Source organism: Thamnophis elegans, chromosome 3 (genome assembly GCF_009769535.1).
Source record: "Thamnophis elegans isolate rThaEle1 chromosome 3, rThaEle1.pri, whole genome shotgun sequence".
Taxonomy (NCBI): domain Eukaryota; kingdom Metazoa; phylum Chordata; class Lepidosauria; order Squamata; family Colubridae; genus Thamnophis; species Thamnophis elegans.
Genome location: NC_045543.1, coordinates 68736616 through 68757125, shown reverse-complemented (window position 1 = coordinate 68757125; position 20510 = coordinate 68736616). Strand labels below are relative to the sequence as shown.

General features: G+C 41.6%; 1 protein-coding gene across 3 annotated transcripts in view; it reads left to right on the top strand.

The window, feature by feature from the left end:
- CNTLN (centlein) overlaps positions 1-20288 on the top strand; it is a 218812-nt gene extending 198524 nt beyond the window's left edge. For all 3 annotated transcript variants that reach the window (XM_032214335.1, XM_032214333.1, XM_032214336.1), the window contains 3 exons: positions 999-1196; positions 2592-2669; positions 20000-20288. In XM_032214335.1, coding sequence (XP_032070226.1) covers positions 999-1196; positions 2592-2669; positions 20000-20113 — 390 coding nt within the window. In that variant the 3' untranslated portion in view covers positions 20114-20288. The remainder of the gene's footprint in view (positions 1-998; positions 1197-2591; positions 2670-19999) is intronic.
- The last annotated feature ends 222 nt before the right edge of the window (positions 20289-20510 follow it).

Sequence of the window (20510 nt, the reverse complement as noted above, 5' to 3'; positions counted from 1 at the left end):
TAAAGAGAGACTAGTATAGATCTATTTCAAGCTATTTAGCTCTCATCAGCTAGCCATACCCTTACTGGGATTGGAACCTGTGCTGTATTACATCTTAGGCAGATGTCTTAACCATATATATATATATATATTTGACCCTAAGAGCGATATGCAGCCAGTAAACATTCAAGCTCCATTCGTCCCAACTCCACACAGATGCAAATGATTACAGAGTCATTAAAATACACACACACACACACACACACACACACACACATTTCGCTCTATAGTTGATTTTCTGGGGAAAGTTCAGATGGTGAAAATTCAGGTAGTTTTATACAGAACTGGACTGATTCAACAAGTTAACGGGTCCCTGGCCTACTAATTTTTCACAGTATGACACTGATTTGCTCTACTAATTTTTCTTTTAAAAGACCAGTTACAAATACCTGTTTAACATTCTAACTTAGGGCCCATAATTTTATTAATACACTAAAGTTATTACAATATGAATAATGCATGTCCATTGATTTGGAGAATGAACAAAAAATCCTAGGTGTCTACTAAGACGAGAAACTTTAAGTGGTCTAGAGGGGAAAACAAAATTGAGAACCACTGATCTAGATCAAAACAGGTCTTAAAATAATGGCAAATTTACTACTGTAGCAGCCTCTGAGAATTCTTAATTGTAAGTTGGAATATTTAATTTAAAAAAAAACATGTTTTTCACCATGTAGTTACTTAATTTGAAAATGTATTTATTAATTTGTTTATCAACTAAATAAACAAAAGGAAGTATTATTAGACATCCCTTGACATTTATATTATCCCATCTATATATACATATACAGATATAAATGTGTACATAGATATTGTCATTTCCAGCTTATTTTGTTTGACTTGTATTAGAATGACAACTGTATTTTGCTGAATTGTTTATTTCTCCAAATGTGTGGGCTACAATGTGTTGAAAGTAGGTAATTAATTATGAATACTTTTACTTATTTTTATCTTCATAGAGCTTGGCCACTGAGCTACAGCAAAATGTGAAAGAGATGCGAACACGAATCAGATGTACTAAAAAAATGCAAGAAGACAAAAAATGTGGTGGTAGCATTTCCAAAGAATCTGTTCACCGGGCTCAATCTTTGGCAGCATCAATTCTTAATATTTCAAAAACTGATTTAGATGAGATTCTCGATGTTGTAAATGATGAGGTAAGCTATACTAATTTGTCTAAGAATTAATTTTAAATATTTCTTTGGTATAAAGTGGCATAGGTTCTTATAAATCAATAGGTTAAGAAATATCAAATTCCTTTAGACTTGTTTTAATATTTTTTATATGTAATAAGCAGTAAGAAGCTTATCTGATGTCCTTAGTTTACTTAAATAAGAATCTCATCTTTTCATTTTTTTTTATCTTCTAGTATTGAGTTAATATCCATTCTCAGATCTCAATTCTCCTATTATTTTAGCCACTGAACTTTCAAAGTTCCATATGCTGCCAAAATAAGTGTTTTTTACCATCTGCCTCTTATTGATAAATTCCCTTTATAGGGATCATTAAAAATTGCTCCCCATATCTTAAATCAATCAGGCCTCCGCTGCTATCTAAATGTGGGATATCAATGAAGCATTTTTTTATATTATTGTGAGCCCTACTGCTCACTAAATCTAATTTTGATCTCATAAGACAAGGATATGCAGTTCAGACCTACACAGTCTATTGAGTTTTTTGCTGCAGCTTTAAGTTTTGTTGACCTGGGAAAAGGTGCAAAAAACTTAACACTTAGAAGTAAATACTTCTGAGCCCAGAAATGTGTTTTAAGTGCCAGAATAAATTAATTGACCTTACAGTCCTTCAACACAAAAACCTGCTTTCCCAAAGTTTCCTCATTTTCAGTAGTATAATTAGGAAACAATTACAAAATATTTGTTATTGTTATACAGTAATGAATTAGAAAACATAATTCATTTGTTACAGATCATGGACCTATAAATCCTGACCTATGTTCTGCCTACATTTGCTCTCAGCAGTTTTAACTTTTATTTGCCTAAGTTCCCAGCTAGGTGCAGTAACAAGCTAATCTTACTTTGATCTTTAAAAACTAAGCGGAGTCAGGCAGGGTTGGAAGGGACAGCACCAGGAAATCTTAATACTAGATTAGGAAGTTGAAAAAATGTTCTAAAAATATGCACTGGCAACTTTTGTTTTATATTGTAACTGAAAACACCATTGATATATCCATAACATCACTAGAACCCAAGCTCAATGCAGACAATCATTGTTTTTTTATATGTTAAAGTACCAAAGCTCTGAACAGCCCCCATTTTGCAATTAAATTAGATGGCTGCTGGTTCCTAATTGGTGACAAAATACAGAACAGTGAGCTTCATCAATTGGGGAGCTAAAGTCAAGCTGAGACTTTAGGACAGCCATGAAAAAAATAAACAGTCTGGCAATTGTCAGGGAAACAGATTTTTCCTCTTTCTGCTTTTTCTCCACTTTTTAAGAATTACTATCAGATAGGTTGGTCTTCTCGGCAAGTGGTGTTAGTACCAACTTGATTGTAGCATAATAGGCATTTTTTACAAGATTTTTATTTTTAGGAAACAGAACAGATGAAAATGGAATATGAAAGTGACAAAGAGTGGTTGGGCTATCTACAAAAACTTCTGGAAGGACAGGTATTCAACATTATCTTTTTACAATTGTAACCAAGACTGTGGTTTATATAGTTCATGTTATTTAATAGACCTGTGCAAATAATTTAGCCCTTACTCCATTAGAAGTTTCACAAGAATTTTTAAGTACCTTACACTGAACAGCTGCTTTAAGGGAGTAGATCAGAGAGGCCTTCATTCAAATTACCTCCAGAGGCCTATTATTTAATGAAAGAAACCCTGTCTCCCTTTTGGTCAAAAAAAAATATGGCTGTGATTAATGACATTGATGGTTCCCTTGTTCAGTGTGAAGATTGGAAGGGATAATTTTCTTCACTATAGTTAAGTAACTGGTGGAGGGGTACTCTGAATGACCTCCTCACTCATCTTGGACAGCTTGGTTGAAGAGATCCCGAACTCCTGTAACAAAGAATTTAATGGTGGCCAAACCCACAGCATTTGCGAGTGTCTCATTCTGCTCCTTTTCTTATTGGTAGGTTCTCATTTTGTTAAGAAATGAAAAATTGTCATAGGCTATTGCTGTTACTACAAATATATTTTGAGTGCTTTACTATTTTCTTTTGGAAGACACTCCTATCAGTTCGTTTAGGAGACATTTCCAAAGATGAATGCCTAGTTGAAAAGATTACAACATTTTGTATCCATTTTATTTGGCAGTAACCTCTTTTACTAGGAACTCAGAAATCATAATAAGGCTATAACCTCTCACATGGGTTTGCCATTCTCCAATAAAAAAAAATGTCTGAAAAACACATGTCTTGGCCAAGCCAACAGCAGTGCTGCAAAGCCATTCATTTTTTCTCCAGTCACCTCTTATTTGCGACTCAAAGGAATGCTTGCAAAGTGAGGACACCTTACTTCCTTATCCAGGATGGCAGAGGAACTGAAATGGAGGGAACTAGAAAAACAGTAACGCCAGTGAGGTGCAACCGAAGATCTATTGGTTAGCTATCCCAAAGCTAGGGAAAAGAGAGTGAGTTGAAAAAAATTTGGATCCCTTGAAAGAATTCACATTAATATGAGAAGTACAGATACAGATTTGATAAATGAATATATCAAACTTGTTTAAACTAATTTGTAAATTATCTTTATTCAGATTATTAATTAAAATGTTTTCTCTTGGTTTTTTTTTTCAAATGTAAAAGGTACTCCAAATTCAAGGGTATTTTGTAAGCTTTTTTTCTGATAATCTGAGTGGTTTTGAGTGAGATGGAAGGCAGGTTAGCACTATATTTGTTTGAGCTAACTTTACAGATAGAAAGTAAAACATCCAAGGATACGGGCAAATGTATTAATTAAATTATTGAGCCCCTCTGTATCCTTGGTGGAAAGAAAAGGATCCATTCTCTCATCCGTCTTTTTAAAAAGAGATTTTTTTATTATGTGCCTTTAAAGTTAGTAGTTGATATGGACACCTGAGGAGTTCATGGGTTTCAGTGACCTTTTACTATGGACCTGTTTCCAGTCAATTCATGTTTTCCTCACAGCCAGACAGCTGTTTATTACCATGTCTTCCCGCATTCTCTACAATATTTTCTACTGAGACCTCAAGCAGCTTGTTAGTGGGAAGTAAATATTGATTTGGCATCCTGTCAATGCAGAAAGAATGAAAAAATTTCCACCAGAGGCCCCTCAAACATTTTCCTATCGACATTTTCTGGGCAGAGTGGAAAGCTGCATAGAGGATGACAAGGCTGAGACTAGTTGAAATCCCTGAGGGGTCCATTGAGACCGCCGCTGTGACCTGTGTGATACTTTTTCTTCTCTTTCAAGTCTTTTTTTTTAATTCACACACAGTCTGCTGGGAGGCACCCCTCTTGTAAGTGATCAAGGGCAGCTTATTGGCAGGTGAGAGCCTGCTTTTCTAGTCATAGCAAGGCAGCTTTTGTTTCAAGATGGCTGACAACATAAACTGGATTTTTCAAACTTCTGTCGACTGTAATGCATTTTTCATTTTGTTAATGGGGCAGTCGAGTCTGAAAGGCAAGTGCTTTTAAAATATGCTCATGACAAACATCTTGATACTTAGTGCACTGATGGCATCAACATCGTTTCTGCTCAGGAATTACGAATAAGCAGTGTTGATCAGTATAAAGCTGTTTTTTTATCAGCCAGATGAGGGTAGAGCACGTGTTTACTTAGTTGAAAATTTATAGTTGAATCTTATATTGCGGCTGCTATTTATTATCAAAATATTTTGCTAAAGAAGTGTCAATAACTTGATTGTCAACAAATTCTGCTAATGTGACTTCAACTGAAATACCAATTGTACAATTGCATTTCTAGCATTGATTTGCATGTAACTCAGATTACTCTTCATTGTGGTTAAGAGATTTGGATCTGGTGCCAGGAACAAATGCTTCTCCTTACTTGCTTAGCATACAGATTATCACCGTGCTCTAATTTTACTCTGTATTACTACTCAATTGTCACCAATGTTTACAGTGGCTAATGCTAAATAAGATTTGAGCTCCAATTAAGAACTTATTAGGGGAAACATTGATGCTGAAGTAGTGATATTTAATAGAATCTTAAACTTGGAAAGATGATCTACTCCAACTTTCTGCACAGTAAAATATCTTTGAAGGCTTACTACTTGCCCTCTGTTTAGAAACCTCCAATGGAGAATTTGTCAGGCAATGTTTTTATTTATATAGTCTGGAAGTTTCTCCTCTTGTTTACCCTGAATCTACTTCCTTGCAGTTTCAATCTGTTCTGGAGCAATAGATGATAAATCCACATCCTCTCCTATGTGATAAGCTTTCAGATATTTAAGATTGTTTTATCTTCTCAGTCAACTTTTTTGAAATCTAAATGTTCGCAAAACTTTTAGCTGGGAATCCCCCATAGGGATTGGTATCTAGATTTTCAACATCTTGGTGAACAAGCCCTCTGAACTTGCTCTAATAAGGCATGGTCCTGTTTGAATTGTGGTGCCTGGAACAGGTCACAATATTCCAAGTGGAATCTGATTAGCTCAGAGTAAAGCAGAGAATTATTTCGTGTGATCTGGTTTCTATGCCTTGGAAATGATATAAGGGAAAAAAGGGTAACGTAAGGCAGTGTTCTCATTTTGTTTCCTCTACCTTTTAATCAAGATTCTTAGTTATCCAGAATTACATTTGCACTAGTACTTGACCATGAGACATCTGGATCTGTTCTGATACAAGGGGCACTCTCTCATATTATTTTGAACTTCTCGACATAGCAAAAATTTTAGATTGTCCAACTTAATTCAATAGAGCTTACTCCAAAGTAAATGTGTGCTAATTTTTTGATTGCATTTTATTTTATTTCCCATAATCACAAATTTTTGTGATCTGAGTTTAAGGATGACTTCTAACTTTGTTTAGGTTTCTAATCTCTGCAAATAAATATGGTTCACATTTTATTTCATTTTACAGCCTTATCAGGGCTTGCCATAGGAAAATGAAAGCAGTTCAGTTCCTTACATAAAGAAAAGTATTTCCTAAGAAACAGACCCGTAGAAAAATAAAATGGCATGAGGAGGAATCTGAAGGAGCTAATTTTTGAAATATATTTATGAAAATAAGGGTGACATGATGATGATATGTTGAAAGGTTTTACAGTACGCATCAGCCCATTTTTTCTGGAGACCCAGAATTATCTTGTGTTCCTGGCAAGTGCTGCCTGGGAAGGGACTTCTTGCTTTTTCTGTGGGGACTACACACTAGCTAAGGAGCTGAAAAAAATCAGAGCCTCTCTCTATGATTTAACATAACCCATTCAAAACATTTACACGTTCACATAAGCTTTGTGATATGCTGGACTTTCTCTCTGTTCCCCCCCCCCCCTTCTTTTTTTCCTTACAAAATGCCTTGCAGCAAAGTACATGAGATCACTTAATTCTGAAGTTTGATATAGTGTCTTCTTGTGACATCAAGCCTGGCCTCTGGAACATAATTGCCCAACAGTATTGATTTAATTGCCTAGGTTTATTTGTGGACTCCTAATTATTGACTGGAGGTAAATTTAATGGAGAAACCTTTATGAACACAGGGAAACTGCTGCTGTTGCTGTTGTACATAAATGAACGGCATCACATCCCCTTAGATCATTTTTCAAGCTAATTTTATTCCACTGTGACAGTATGATAACATTTAAAATGTCATAGACATTTTATTTTTATTGCTGACATGCACCGTTTTACTGCTACATTAGAATTTGGGAGGGAGCAGTTTCATGTGAACACTAGTTGTTCTTTATTGTCATTTAAAGATTCCCCAGGAGAATAATAATAATAATAAAACAGGCCACACCTCTGGTGTAGATTCCATTTCCACTTGGATTTTATACTGAAGTTGATACTGAAGGGGATTGAACTCGCCACCTATTGCAGCTGTTAATAATAATATGTTGGTGAGCAAATATATCTCTGATAACTGCTGAACAGATATACCAATATCGATATATATGTTTTTGTGGTTTTTTTATCTTGCTGTTCAGACACACCAAAAAGAGATTTCCAAAACAAGTCATAAAGATAAATAACAAGGTTCTCGAGAGTATGATATTAAAGAGAAAAAGGATTTGGAGTGAGGAGGAAAGGAGTTAAAAAAAGAGTTTCATCTGATAATTACAGAAGAGGTGGTAGAGGTACAGTCAGGCAAGAAATATGTAAAAGATGCTGTCTTGGGAATAGGGTAAAACAAGATCCATCAACCACCCAATCTTTCATAAAAGGGATCTGGTAACATAATATCTTTACCAGAAAGGTAGAATAAAAAAACATTCGTCCTTTCTTTTTGTTGTAATCTGTTTTGCATAATTTAAAGGTGGGAATTAAAGAAGAGGGCCTCTAAAAAACAAACACCTTTCATTCCATTTTTTAAGAACCCCATCAGAATCATTAAAAGGGGGTTAGGCTTGTTGTGATGTTCTTCCTAGGAAGCAGCGCTTTCCAGACCAAGTGGAGGCACCCTGAATGTGCTATCCTGCTTTTGTTTGGAACTGAACATTCTGTCTAGATAAATTAATTCTTCCTCCAGTGATTATTGCATATAATTAAACCAGGGGTGTCAAACTCACATTGCCACAGTGGTGTCACGGGATATATCACGACTTTTTTCCCTTTCGCTAAACTGGGCATGGGCGTGGCCAGCATGTGATGCATCTGGCCCATGGGCTGCGAGTTTGACAGCCATGTATTAGACCTTTCAATTATGTTATAGAGCAATCATATTATACATCACCTTAATTGGAGCAGAATGGAATATATTTGGACCATGGCTGCAGCAGCAAAATAGTTGCCAAATTTAAAATATGCTCACAGTGACCAAAGAGAATAAAGGTACATAAATAGTAAAAGAGTAAAACAATGGCAGCTATAGCCATCAATCTGGGACTGTGTGACAGTACTCAAATACTTTTCAAGAAAAACCAAATTAATGAATATGATGGCCTAACATGAAAGGAAGCGAACAATTCTAAATGAAAGAAACATACCACTATGGAACTGGAAGAACTGCGCTATGACACACAACCTTAGAAATTTATAGGCGATAAAATATATATATACTTATTTCACTAAGCTAGTTATCCTTCCCAACTAAACACATCTCCTTGCTTAGTTGTCATTTGTGTACAATACTTTTATAAATAAATTGAGTGAAACTGTATGCTGAGGTTTCATTCATGAATGAGATTTGGGAAGAAACCCACTCTATGCTCTTTTTTGTAATGTTTCAACCCTATTTTGTATCTAAATTATTAATACTTGTGGGCCTTTATTGATTATTTCATATTAGCCACATAATATCTCCCAAAAATGTTGACCCTATTTAAAAGGCATTGGCTGTGAAATTCTTTTATGTTTAAAATAGTTGCTCAGTTTTGCTGATTACTACAGATTGCAGCTAGACAGAGGTGCAGACCAGCCATCTTAAGAATTGTCCTTTAGTTTAACCCTGCACTACAAGGGTATCAAACTCACAGCCCACAGGCTGGATGTATAACCCATCCCTGGTTTAGCAAAGTGTGTGTGGGGGGTGGAGTCCTGATACATCACGTGACAATCACATGATGATGTGGGTTTGATGCCCTGCTGTACTAGTATTCCTTTTCAGCAACTACCAATACAATTGGATGATTGTTGCGTACTTTTACAATTGCCCCCTTAGGTCCTGCTCCAATTAGTAGAAACATGGTGGACAGAGACTTTTCACAATTCTCTGGACAGAACTCATCGTTAGCCCTTGGCTTGATTTCTATTTGCATCTCACTCTAGCTGCCAGGAGAGATTTAATCATCTCCTAGTGGACTTTGCTGTCACTGAAAACATTTGCTAGCAAAACATTAGTAGTTGCCTTTCTGATGTCTGTGTCTTTTCTCAAGAGGTCTTGCTCTTGTGAACTCCAAAGAGGAAAGCTTCCAGCATCCTTACATTAAAGGAAGTTTAAAACCACCATGATAGGTAGATCATGAAGGATCTATTACATAATGCAAGCACCATTAACTTCAAAGCTGTCACAGACTTGAGTAAAACTGCTTTTCATAGCTTTGGGCTTGTAATGTACTATAATGTAATTTGAGCTCTACATTGCCATGGCTGATGAAAAGGGATTATACATCATGACACAAAAAATTAGCTGAATAAACAGGACGTAAGTGTAAAGCAGAGAGCAGTGACAAATTGCTCACCAAGTAAACACACATTAAGCCATATGGTCATACTACAGTAAGGAAAGGAATATTTACTGATTTTTAGATTTTAATTCAAATGGAAGACTCTGAAGACAAATCTTTGATGGACTTAAAACAACTTGTCATCAGTCAAATTAATCTGTGAAATATCTTGATATCTGGTCAAGCTGCAAGGCAAAGGGTAGAGAAATACAAGAACCAGAGAGGTCTTCTCTTCCTGCTCTGTTCCCCCCTCTCTGGTTGTCAAGAAAGTATTTGAAAGTGCATCCTTCTGCAGCTCCTGCTGTCAATAATCTCAGATTTCTGAATACAGAACAACCAGCAATCATCCTTCTCTGAAGAAAATCTGTGTAAGGCATTATCCTCTTCATTGAAAACTTGCCCTTTCTTTTATTCCCTGACTTAACATGTTATTAAAATAAGATTGAAACTCTGCATGCCTTTCTTCTGCCACTTATTGGGGTATCTTGTTGCATTTTGCTTTCCTAACATGATAATTCCCTGTATTATTTCTTGAACAGCCTTTAATACAACTTTTAAAATGAATAACCACTTGACCCTCAATAGCTGTCAAGCTGTCACTTCATTCAGACAGCTGCCTATAAGCCAACTCTTTGGTTTGGCGTCTGTCACTTGATCTTCTGACTCTCTCCAGATTTTCTCTTCCCATCCACCACCATCAGTTTCCTTTCATGGGCACAAGTCGTTTAATAGTAAGCCTGCAGACAAGCTTATTGTTATGGATATTATTTAAAATACATGTATATCTTGGTCCTAAACATACAGCTGTATAAATAGGTATTTGTACCATTAATTGTTACATCTCAGTGCATTTTCAAAGCAAATGCCTTACAGCATTTCACCATGCAATTAATTTTTGCTTACATTCATAGCACTTCAAGTCAGAATGTTATCATTTGCTTTGGTGGAAACTGGGATTTCATGCCAATTGTGCATTCCATTGCTTACAAACAGCTCTCAAATATTTCAGTTGATAAAAATGTTATTGTTTAGTTAAAATATTTCATTTTATAGCGCAATATTTAAATAGATGAAATGTACCTACTGCTAGAATGTATCTTTCAATATTTTAAATTCAGATTCCCATAATGATATCAACAAAGATATAAAGCATGGTTTGTGCTTGAAAGGAAATAGCTACGTTCCTAGAGTTTTCTCTTAGTTCTGGAAAAAATGGCAGTTTCAAGGGCATTGCTTTGAATCTCAAATCCCATATTTGATTTGCTGTTTTTAAAAATGTGTTTGGATCTGGTTTTTTTGTTTTCCAGAGCAATAATAATATGATAGGGGTCATACTGGTTGAGAAAATAAGGAAGAGGGAGCAGCATCAATTGTTAAGAATACACTCATAGACAGATGATGTTCTTAAATCCAGATTTTACAAGATGAGGCAGGACCTGCATCTGCATACAGAGGTTACTCTAAATAACCAGTCACAAAATTAAAACCAACGGAGATTGCTTTTGCTTTACCATATACCTGACAACTTTGGCAGCTGCTATTGTTATTGTTGTTGTGAGGAAGTTAGGTTTTCCTGGATTGGATTATGTATATTGTTCTTTTTTCTGTTATGCATTATTTTGTATGGGGATAGCTATCGTATGAGTTGCACAGATATCTCTACTAGCGCTGATGAGTTTCAGGTTGTAAAATGTAAAGGTTGTGTTGGTTTTTTTGTTTCTTGAACTTTGACTTATGATTGTGCATGGTTTTGTTGATGTTGATTTTTCAGGTTGCATGCTAAGTGCAAAAAGAATGTTTCTTTAGTGATTGGTTGAGTTTTGCTGTCAGATACATACATATGAACTGTGCTTGTTAATTGGAAAGAGGAGCTTTAATAAAAAGCTATCATGTTGCTATTGCTTTTTTCCTGGCTTTCTATTTGTACAGCCAGGCTGACAAAAATGTCGCTTCTACTGTTTAATATTAGGATTTAAAAGGGGAGGGTGAGGGTGTAGTTAACAAGGGCTATCACCCTGCATATATTTATGCCTTTAGAGTGAAAAGCAAGAGAACAAAAAAATGTTCAAGCTCCCATGTTCCCATGTTGCAGAATGCAAGTTTGGTTCAACTTGGACACTCCAGTGAGTGTTGAAAAGGAGAAACCATCTTTAGTTTATATGGATAATTTTTCCTAATTTGATAGGCTCAAGATGGATTTCAATTTACCTAATCCTCAGCCAGTACAACCAAAGATGTTCAGTGGGCACCATGTTCAGAAGGAAGAAGAAAAATGTCAATATATTATTTGACTATTAATAAAAAAATGTGATAGGCTTCAGTAGAAGATGAAGACTGTAAAGGTGCCCCGTAGAATGCATATCTATAAAGTGAACTAGATAAGAACAGGTCCCAGAAACTGATAAATGTATAAGATGTCTGCAACATTTTCAAATGCCTGTTATCCTTGATTGCACTGAATGATTAAGATAGAAACAGCTCTTTAAAAATCATTTTACAGTGACAAAGCAGCTTAGAACGTGATGAACAGCAAGCAAAGTATAGAATGATCGCAAGCCCAAGACAGTGGTGGAATAATACATTCATCTAATAGAAAACACTAAAAATAATAGATGTATCAAAAGTAAATGGAGACCTACATAGCGCAAAACAAGTTTGGGGGACTTCAGAAAACAGAGCCTGAAGGAGGAATAGAGAATGGGAACTGCATGCTGAAGAACACGTACTTTATAACTTCACATTTAAAAACATAAATAAATAGGAACATTTTTTCTTTTAAAAACCACCTGACTGAATGATACTGCTTTATTTATGATTGGATATGAAAACTAAAGATGGCAAAAAGATTTTTTTTCTTCTCATACTGCTGAATTAGCTGTGCTTGAATATTATACAGTAGAGTTGATCAAAATCAGAAACCGTCTCTAAACACAAGGCTTCCCCCCCTCCCCATTTAACAAAGGATACCTACAAATAGAGATTTAAATTCCATCAAATTAATTCTGTAAGGACAGAAAACCCAACTTTGCGGCTTCACTAGTACATTTGAAATTTGACAAGTCATCACAAAAAATTTTCCTGCAAGTAAAAATAATCACAAAAACAGAAATTAAATGTTGATTATCAGCACAAACCCAACATATGTGTGTGTGTGTGTATATATGTTGTATTTGTGCTGATAAATAAATAAAGGGAGACTAGTATAGGTCTATTTCAAGCTATTTAGCTCTCATCAGCTCTCATCAGCTCTCATCATATATATATATATATTCATTCATGATTTTGACACAGAACAAAGCCCCCCAGCTCAACCAACGTGAGGGGGTGGACACATTTATTTTTTCCAAGCCCAAGCATAACAAAGAAATACAAATTTCCCTACATATCTAGGTTTTCTTATATAGAATATCAAGAAAACATTTTGATATTACCAAGTATAAATATAGGCACATATGCCTTGTGGCTTCATTATGATTTTGTCAAGATGACATCAAATTATGTAATTGGGGAAATCCCACATTGCTACCATTTGCCCTGGGCAGGAGTCAGACATCTCTCATCCAGAAGCCTTTTCTGGACTTACTAGCTTGTTAGCAAAACGTCTCCCATCTCCTTACATATCTCAAGTTACTTGTTTATTCTAAATTCCTGTTATACAAAACTTGCATCTCTCTCAGTCCAACCAATTTTTCAACTGATTGATTTTCCATTATTGCTTAATGTGCAAGCTAAGCTGCTTCTTGTTACCTCTGCCACAACATTTGAGATTTCCATATCACAACGTGCAGGAAAAGAAATGTTTTTCCCTCTTTTTGTCTGCTATGGTTACAGTTTTTTTCATATTCTCACAGACATAGTTCAGGGATCTTCTCCTGTGTGCTGCTCCGGGAATCCAATCATGGGTTAACTTAGCCCTCTAGCCTTGAGACTGAGTATGCAAATTTCAAAGTCACGCCTCCTCTGACTGGACTTCCGTTTCCATTCAGTTTCTCTTACTCAGTCCAAGCCTACAGACCTATTTCAATTCTCTCTTGACTAATTGATAATTTCTCAGGATTAATACTGGATTTCCTTGGTTTTCATTGTGGATTTCTTGCTGGTTGGAGGTAAAGCGGCAGTTTTCTGCCAGCCGATTCCTCTCTCACTACTCCCTTTGCAGGGATATCGGATTACTGCAGCTGGAGCGTGGGGCGATCTTGCCGTTCCCAAACAGCTTCTCCGCCTGTCCTCCCTTTAAGTTCGGCGCGCAGGGAAGCTGAGTCTCTCCAGCGCCGCCTTCCCACACCGGATAGCACCCGCCTACGGGCGCGGTCAGATCCGAAGCTGTGGCTTATCGGGGCTGTTCCTCTCCTCCCCCCTGCCTCCCTCCCTTCTGCCCTCGCTGGAGCGGCTGCCGGAGGATTGCATGGATCGGCTGTTTGGGATTTCTCCCTGCCGTTTCTTTTAAATTTCGCGCCTTTGATGCCGGCTGCCTTATTTGGAAGCAACTTCACGCATGCGTGATAATGTCTGGGGATGAGAAGGCAGAATTTATTCGCGCGCTTGAGTCTGCGCACTGCTTTCGCCCCTCCCTTTTCCCTCACTCGAGGTTGCTGACTCAGGAAGGAGGTCGCTTCTCTCTTTGTCTCTGCTTCCACGTGGCGTTCTTGGCGAGTGCTTTGCAATTGCATTCCTTTGTTTCGCTGATTGAGCTCTTTCAAATTCATACTATGGCTGATCAATCGGTAGTGCAAGGTACTGTCGGGCCAGTTTCTGAGCCCCGTTCCCCTGGCGAGGGGGGGGATAACCCTGGGCCTAGCAAGGCCACGACCAGGGCTTCCAGTAGCAGGCCTCGAGCCTCATCTACTGTTTGGGATAAGTCGCACAAGCGCAAAGATAAGGCCAAGGCTCCCCCCAAGGCATCTGGGGCTCCCATTTGTTCCCCTCCGGTTCTGATTCAGCAGCCTGTTTCTCCGGTGCGAGTCGTTGAGCAGGGTTGGTCCCCTGATATTCAGCTTCCCCAGGCCCCTCTTCCTGAGGTAGGGGTTTTCGGGCCTCAATCTCCCCCAATTATTTCTGAGGCTAGTGGGGCTTCTCTTCGTTCGCCTCCACGCGCTGGGCCTTCTGCCACATTCACCCCCACAGCTGCAGGCCTCAGGCCTCTGGAGGGCCAGGATTTGGGCCTTCCTGCTGATTTTTACAGCATGATCTCAGAGGCTATTTCCAGAGGGGTGGATGCGGAATTAATGCGTAGATCCCAGGCCTCCAGGCCTACTATGGCCTACTCGGGCCTAGCTCCTCAGGCACTGCAAGGGGATTCTTCCATCCTGCAAACGGATCCTCCTTCCCCTTTCCCCTCTGTGTTTAGTGCACAATCTCCTTTAGTGGAGGAAGGTGAAATCCCGGATAGGGATTTTTCTGGTGATGAGGGCCTACCTATGGATCAGCCTACTGCCCCTGGGCTCTTCAGGCACACTCTTTTCAAGTCTCTGTTGTATAAGGCCAAGACTACCGCCCACATGGGGGAGGCGGTTTCTGGAGAAAGTGCTGCTGTGGGCCTGGATGCCACCGAGCGGCTCTTTGCTGAGCAGGTGGCCTTACAGGATTTTATCCCATCTCCCAAGCTTTTTCTTGATTTAATCCAGAAGCAGTGGGATGAGCCGACCGCAGTTAAGCCTCCAGGGTCCGGAGATAGGAAACTTTACACATCTTCCCCAGAGTTGGAGGCACTCCTCCAGTTTCCCACGGTGGATGCTCCCATTGCTGCTCTTGCTTCACCGGCATTAATTCCTTCTGAAATTTCAGAAGGTTTGAAGGCCGAGGACCGCAAGGCCGAATCGGTCATTCGTAAAACTCATCAGGCAGCGGCGTGGGCCTTACGTTCCGCTACTGCAGCTTCCTTCTTTAATAGGACTTCCTTAGTTTGGCTGAGACAACTACAGGAAAGGCTGGACCCGGAGGAACTGCGCCTCCATCAGGATGTCACCAAGCTGATAGCGGCCTTAGAGTATTCTGCAGATGCCACCCTTAGCGCGGCAAAATTTGCATCCCGAGCCGTGGTTTCCAATGTGGCCTCTCGCCGCTTGCTCTGGCTCCGCCACTGGCAAGCTGATGTCAAATCTAAGTGGCGCCTAGCATCCACGCCCTTCAAGGGCGGGGCCTTGTTTGGTGCAGTGCTGGATCCCATTCTCATTGAGACTCGGGACAAACGCAAGGTGCTTCCCTCCACCAGTGCCCGTGTACTTAGGAGGCCACAGCCTGATAGTAGGCGGCAGCCCTTTCGGTCTGGGGACTCGGGGTTTACTTCCGCCCCCTATGTCCCCAACTACACCAGGGGGTTCTCCCAGGCACAGGACCGTGGCCAGGACCGAGCTGGGGCCAGAGACAGGGGGCGCCAGCAGGGTCAGGCGCAGAGTAGACGGTCCTCCCGAGGAGTGGGCAACCGTTCCTTTCGTAGATACCGCTGACTCGCAGGAGGTAGGGGCCATAGGAGGACGTCTCTTGGCCTTCGCCCACCAATGGGCGGAGCTCACATCAGACGCCTGGGCCCTTCAAGTGGTGAGCTTGGGTCTCACTCTAGAATTTCTATCCATCCCCCCGAGGAGGTTCATCAGGTGCCCTGTGCCCAGGTGCCCGTCGAAACGGCGCCTTATGGACGCCGAGATATTCCATCTTCTCACCATCAGGGCCATAGAACAGGTACCCAAGGGGCAGGAAGGCCTAGGGTTTTATTCCATCTTGTTCCTGGTACCAAAGAACTCCGGGGGATGGAGGGCAATCCTAGATTTGAAACAGCTCAATCAGCATATCAAATACCAAAAATTCAAAATGCAGTCTCTAAAGAGCATATTGGCTTCCATCCGCCAAGGCGACATGATGACTTCCATAGACATCAAAGAAGCGTACCTCCATGTGCCCATTCATCCGGCACATCGGAAGTTCCTGCGGTTTCACTTCAACGGCCGCCATTATCAATACCGGGCCTTGCCATTCGGCCTCTCCTCGGCCCCGCGCACGTTCACCAAACTTCTGGCAGTGTTGGCAGCTTCCCTTCGCTCAATTCCAATACGCATCAATTGTTATTTAGACGACGTGTTGGTGTTGTCGCCTTCTCGAGATCAGGCTCTCCGAGACCTACAGGTCACGATGGACTCATTGCGAAACCATGGGTTTGTCCTCAACCTGCCCAAGAGCCATCTGCGTCCAACCACGTCCCTCCTTCATCTGGGAACCACCATCAACTCGATGTCGTGCGAGGTTTTCCTGTCCCCGGAAAGGAGGCAGAGCATATACCATCTGGCGCATCATGTGCTATCTCAACGGCGAGTACCACTGCTGTCGCTGTCCAAACTGCTAGGAAAGATGATCTCCTGCATCGGCGTGGTGCCCTGGGCCAGGTTCCATGCGCGCCCTCTCCAGTGGTTTCTGCTGCCCTTCCAGAGAGCGCAGACCAGTCATTCCCACATCAAGGTGCAGCTTCCGGGCAAGGCCAGGTGGTCCCTGCATTGGTGGATGTCGTCCAGGCTCCTCCGGGGATGTCCATTCAAGGAGCCGGACCGCGTTCAAGTTACAACGGACGCCAGTTTATTTGGATGGGGGGCCCATGCCCTGGACAGAGTGGCCCAAGGTCGCTGGTCAGATCAGGAGCTGACGAACAGCATAAACTGGCTGGAGTTGCGGGCCATCCGTCTAGCTCTCCTGGAGTTTCGGGACATTGTATCTCATTGCCATGTGTTAATTTTGACCGACAATGTGGCCTCCAAGGCCCACATCAACCGCCAAGGGGGAACACAGTCCAGAGCTCTGATGCTGGAAGCGGAAAGGTTGTTCCATTGGGTGGAGCCCAGACTCTCATCGATTCGGGCGGAGCACATCTCGGGCGAAGCCAACACTCAGGCGGACTGGCTGAGCAGAGCGACTGTGGATCAGGGGGAGTGGCAGCTCCACCCCATTCTCTTCCAGGAACTCTCTCGCCGCTTCGGCCTACCCGAGGTGGATCTGTTTGCTCACCCGCACAACGCGCAGCTTCCCCGGTTTTACTCCCGATACCAGACTCCGGGGGCGGAGGGAGTAGACGCTCTACGCAGTCGGTGGCCGGCCGGCCTTCTTTATGCCTTTCCTCCTCTCCCGATCCTTCCGTCGGTCATTCAGAAGATCTTGACGGAACAGGCGGAAGTACTGCTGGTCGCTCCGATGTGGCCCAGACGTCCCTGGTACGCAGACCTCGTCCATCTGTACGTTTCGCGTCCTTGGAGGATTCCGGACGACCGGATTCAGCTCAACCAAGGGGCTCTCCTGCACCCGAGCCCTCAGCTGTTGCAGTTAGCCGTGTGGCACGTGAGCGGGCGATGCTAGCGGCCCTTCACTATTCGGATGAAGTAATTTCTACCATTCAAGCGGCCCGTCGCCCGTCAACTACCCGTATTTACGAGGCTACCTGGCAGGCCTTCTGTCGGTGGTGCCGGCGCACCGGGGTCGATCCCATCAGGGCCTCGGTGCCCCAAGTTCTGGATTTCTTGCAGTCCGGCCTCAACAAAGGGTTGGCGCCAAACACGCTTCGCCGTCAGGTCACAGCCTTGTCGACGGTGGTCGGGGGTGGCCAAGGCCGCTCCTTATCTCAGCACTCGCGGGTTCGGACCTTCCTTAAGGGTGCTTCCAACTTACGACCGCCGACGGTACACCGTTATCCCACGTGGGATTTGGCCTTGGTTCTCAGGGCCCTAACAGCTGCCCCCTTTGAACCTCTCCATTCCATCAGCCTCCGATTATTGACGCTCAAGACGGCTTTTCTGGTGGCCATAACATCGGCCAGGAGGGTGTCAGAGCTAGCAGCCCTTTCTGTTCGTGCGGATCTTTGCATCTTCCACCCGAACAAGGTGGTGCTTCGTTTGGATCCGACCTTTCTTCCAAAGATAAACTCGTTGTTTCACAGAACTCAGGAACTTGTCCTGCCGGACTTTTGTCCTCACCCGTCTCATCCGCAGGAACGCCAGTGGCACCATCTGGATGTTCGCAGGGCTCTTCGTCGCTATGTGAAACGTACTGCGTCGTTCCGACGATCAGAGGCTCTGTTCGTCTCCTTCCAGCCGTCTTCAATGGGACAGAAGGTGTCCTCCCACACCATCGGCCGATGGTTGAAAGCTTGCATTGCGTTGGCGTATGACACCCACTCCAGACCGGTTCCAAGGCGGATCACTCCTCATTCCACCAGGAGTGCGGCCACCACAGCGGCCTGGACGACGCAAGCGTCCGTAGAAGAGATTTGCAGGGCGGCCACCTGGGCGTCGCCCTCACCTTTTATTCGCCACTACAAGATTGATGTCTTTGCCTCGGCTGAGGCGTCCTTTGGGCGGAGAGTGTTGCAAAGGGTCCTTCCGTCTGCGGAGGAGCCTGACCAGCCTAGCTCCCGCCCTGGGACTTAATTGCTTTGGCATATCCCATGATTGGATTCCCGGAGCAGCACACAGGAGAATGACCGTTGTCTTACCTGAACGGTCCTTCTATGGGTGCTGCGAAGGGAATCCAAACCCGCCCGCAGTTTCGGCTGGTCAGGGCTCCATTTTGATCGTGACTCTGTGACTTTCTTATTCTGACTGGACTCGACTAGGTAGTGCCGGATGGCCTGCGGCTTGATTGACAATTGACATATTGTTCCTTCGGTGGACTTCGTACGAGAACTGAATGGAAACGGAAGTCCAGTCAGAGGAGGCGTGACTTTGAAATTTGCATACTCAGTCTCAAGGCTAGAGGGCTAAGTTAACCCATGATTGGATTCCCTTCGCAGCACCCATAGAAGGACCGTTCAGGTAAGACAACGGTCAATTCGGGAAATTGCCTGTCCGTTTTCTGCCATTACAGCCCATTGTTGGGCTGATGTGGTAGAATAGGACCTGTTGGCAGAGAGTTCATTTGCTGAAGTGAGCTGAGTATTAGTGAGTTCCCTCATAGTTAAATCTTCATTTCTGTCACAACCACTTTGTGAATCATATTTTTCTCTAACTTGAACATGAATTTCAAATAAAATAAAGCCAGGCTGGAGATGATGGCATGAGGGGTGGGGATGGGGGGAAACATACCTCCCTCTCCTACAATATTTCCATCTCTGGAAATGGGTGGAATCTTGTCATATGTCTTCTTCCATTTTCGTCACTGCTCCAAAAGAGAAGGAGGGAGAGAGTTTTGATTAGAATACTCTAATTGTGTCTTGATCTCGGAAGTTATTTTCTGCCTTGAGTCACAAGTTTCACTGGATGCCTCTGAAAGCCTTTGCCCCCCCAGCACTTGGAACTGTATTGATAGCTCTGTCTCTTCCCCTCTTGAGAGCAGTCAGCCTGTAGTGCTGCGTCTACTTATAAGTGCCCTAGAGATGACTGTAACTTCATATTGATCAGCTGATTGAAGATAAATGACAGAGCTGCTGGTCTTGCAGATTACATCATTAACATGGTCAGTAAACCATGAATTGTTCAATAAGGCGTTTATCTTTTTTTCATTTTATTCTGCTCTTTTATCATTTTTATGATAAGGAACAGTTACACTAATCAAAAGGATCCATTTTAGGGAAAGGCACTTCCTGTGTAGGAGTATCATCGTCAGGACTAAGTGAAATCTAATCGCTTGAAGATACTTAGTAAATGTTTTTAGCTGAAAATATATATACATATATATAGGCTTCACTGATCATTTTTCTTACTCTGTTTCCCTTCCAGTTTCCTTTTGCTTCGTATTTAATGGATGCAGTGCTGGAAAAATTAAATGAACAAAAGAAGCTGGCAGAAGAATACAGTACTCTGATTAAAAGAGCAACTAGGAAGAGTTCATAAACTGACTTTTAAAAAGGAAGAGGGTTTTCTTTTGCCCTGGATCCTGTTTCTGGGATTGGTGCACAAAACGGATGACCTATCATATTCAATAGCATCTGGATTTGCTTCACTTATATAGACTATTACAAATAATCAAAATAGATTCACAAATGTGTGATAGATACAGAACAAAATAAACTGGCAAGTTCATCTAACAAAATACGAAGCTACCTTAGTATGATTTTTTTTATTGTTCCTTGTATATTGCATACACATTCATAAACTAGGTTTGCAAATTTCAATATAAATGTTCTGAAGTCATGAATTTTAATTTGATATCATTTTAAAAATCCAGATCACCAGTAAAGTTACCATTAAAAGTAAAGGTTCCCCTCGCAAATATGTGCTAGTTGTTCCT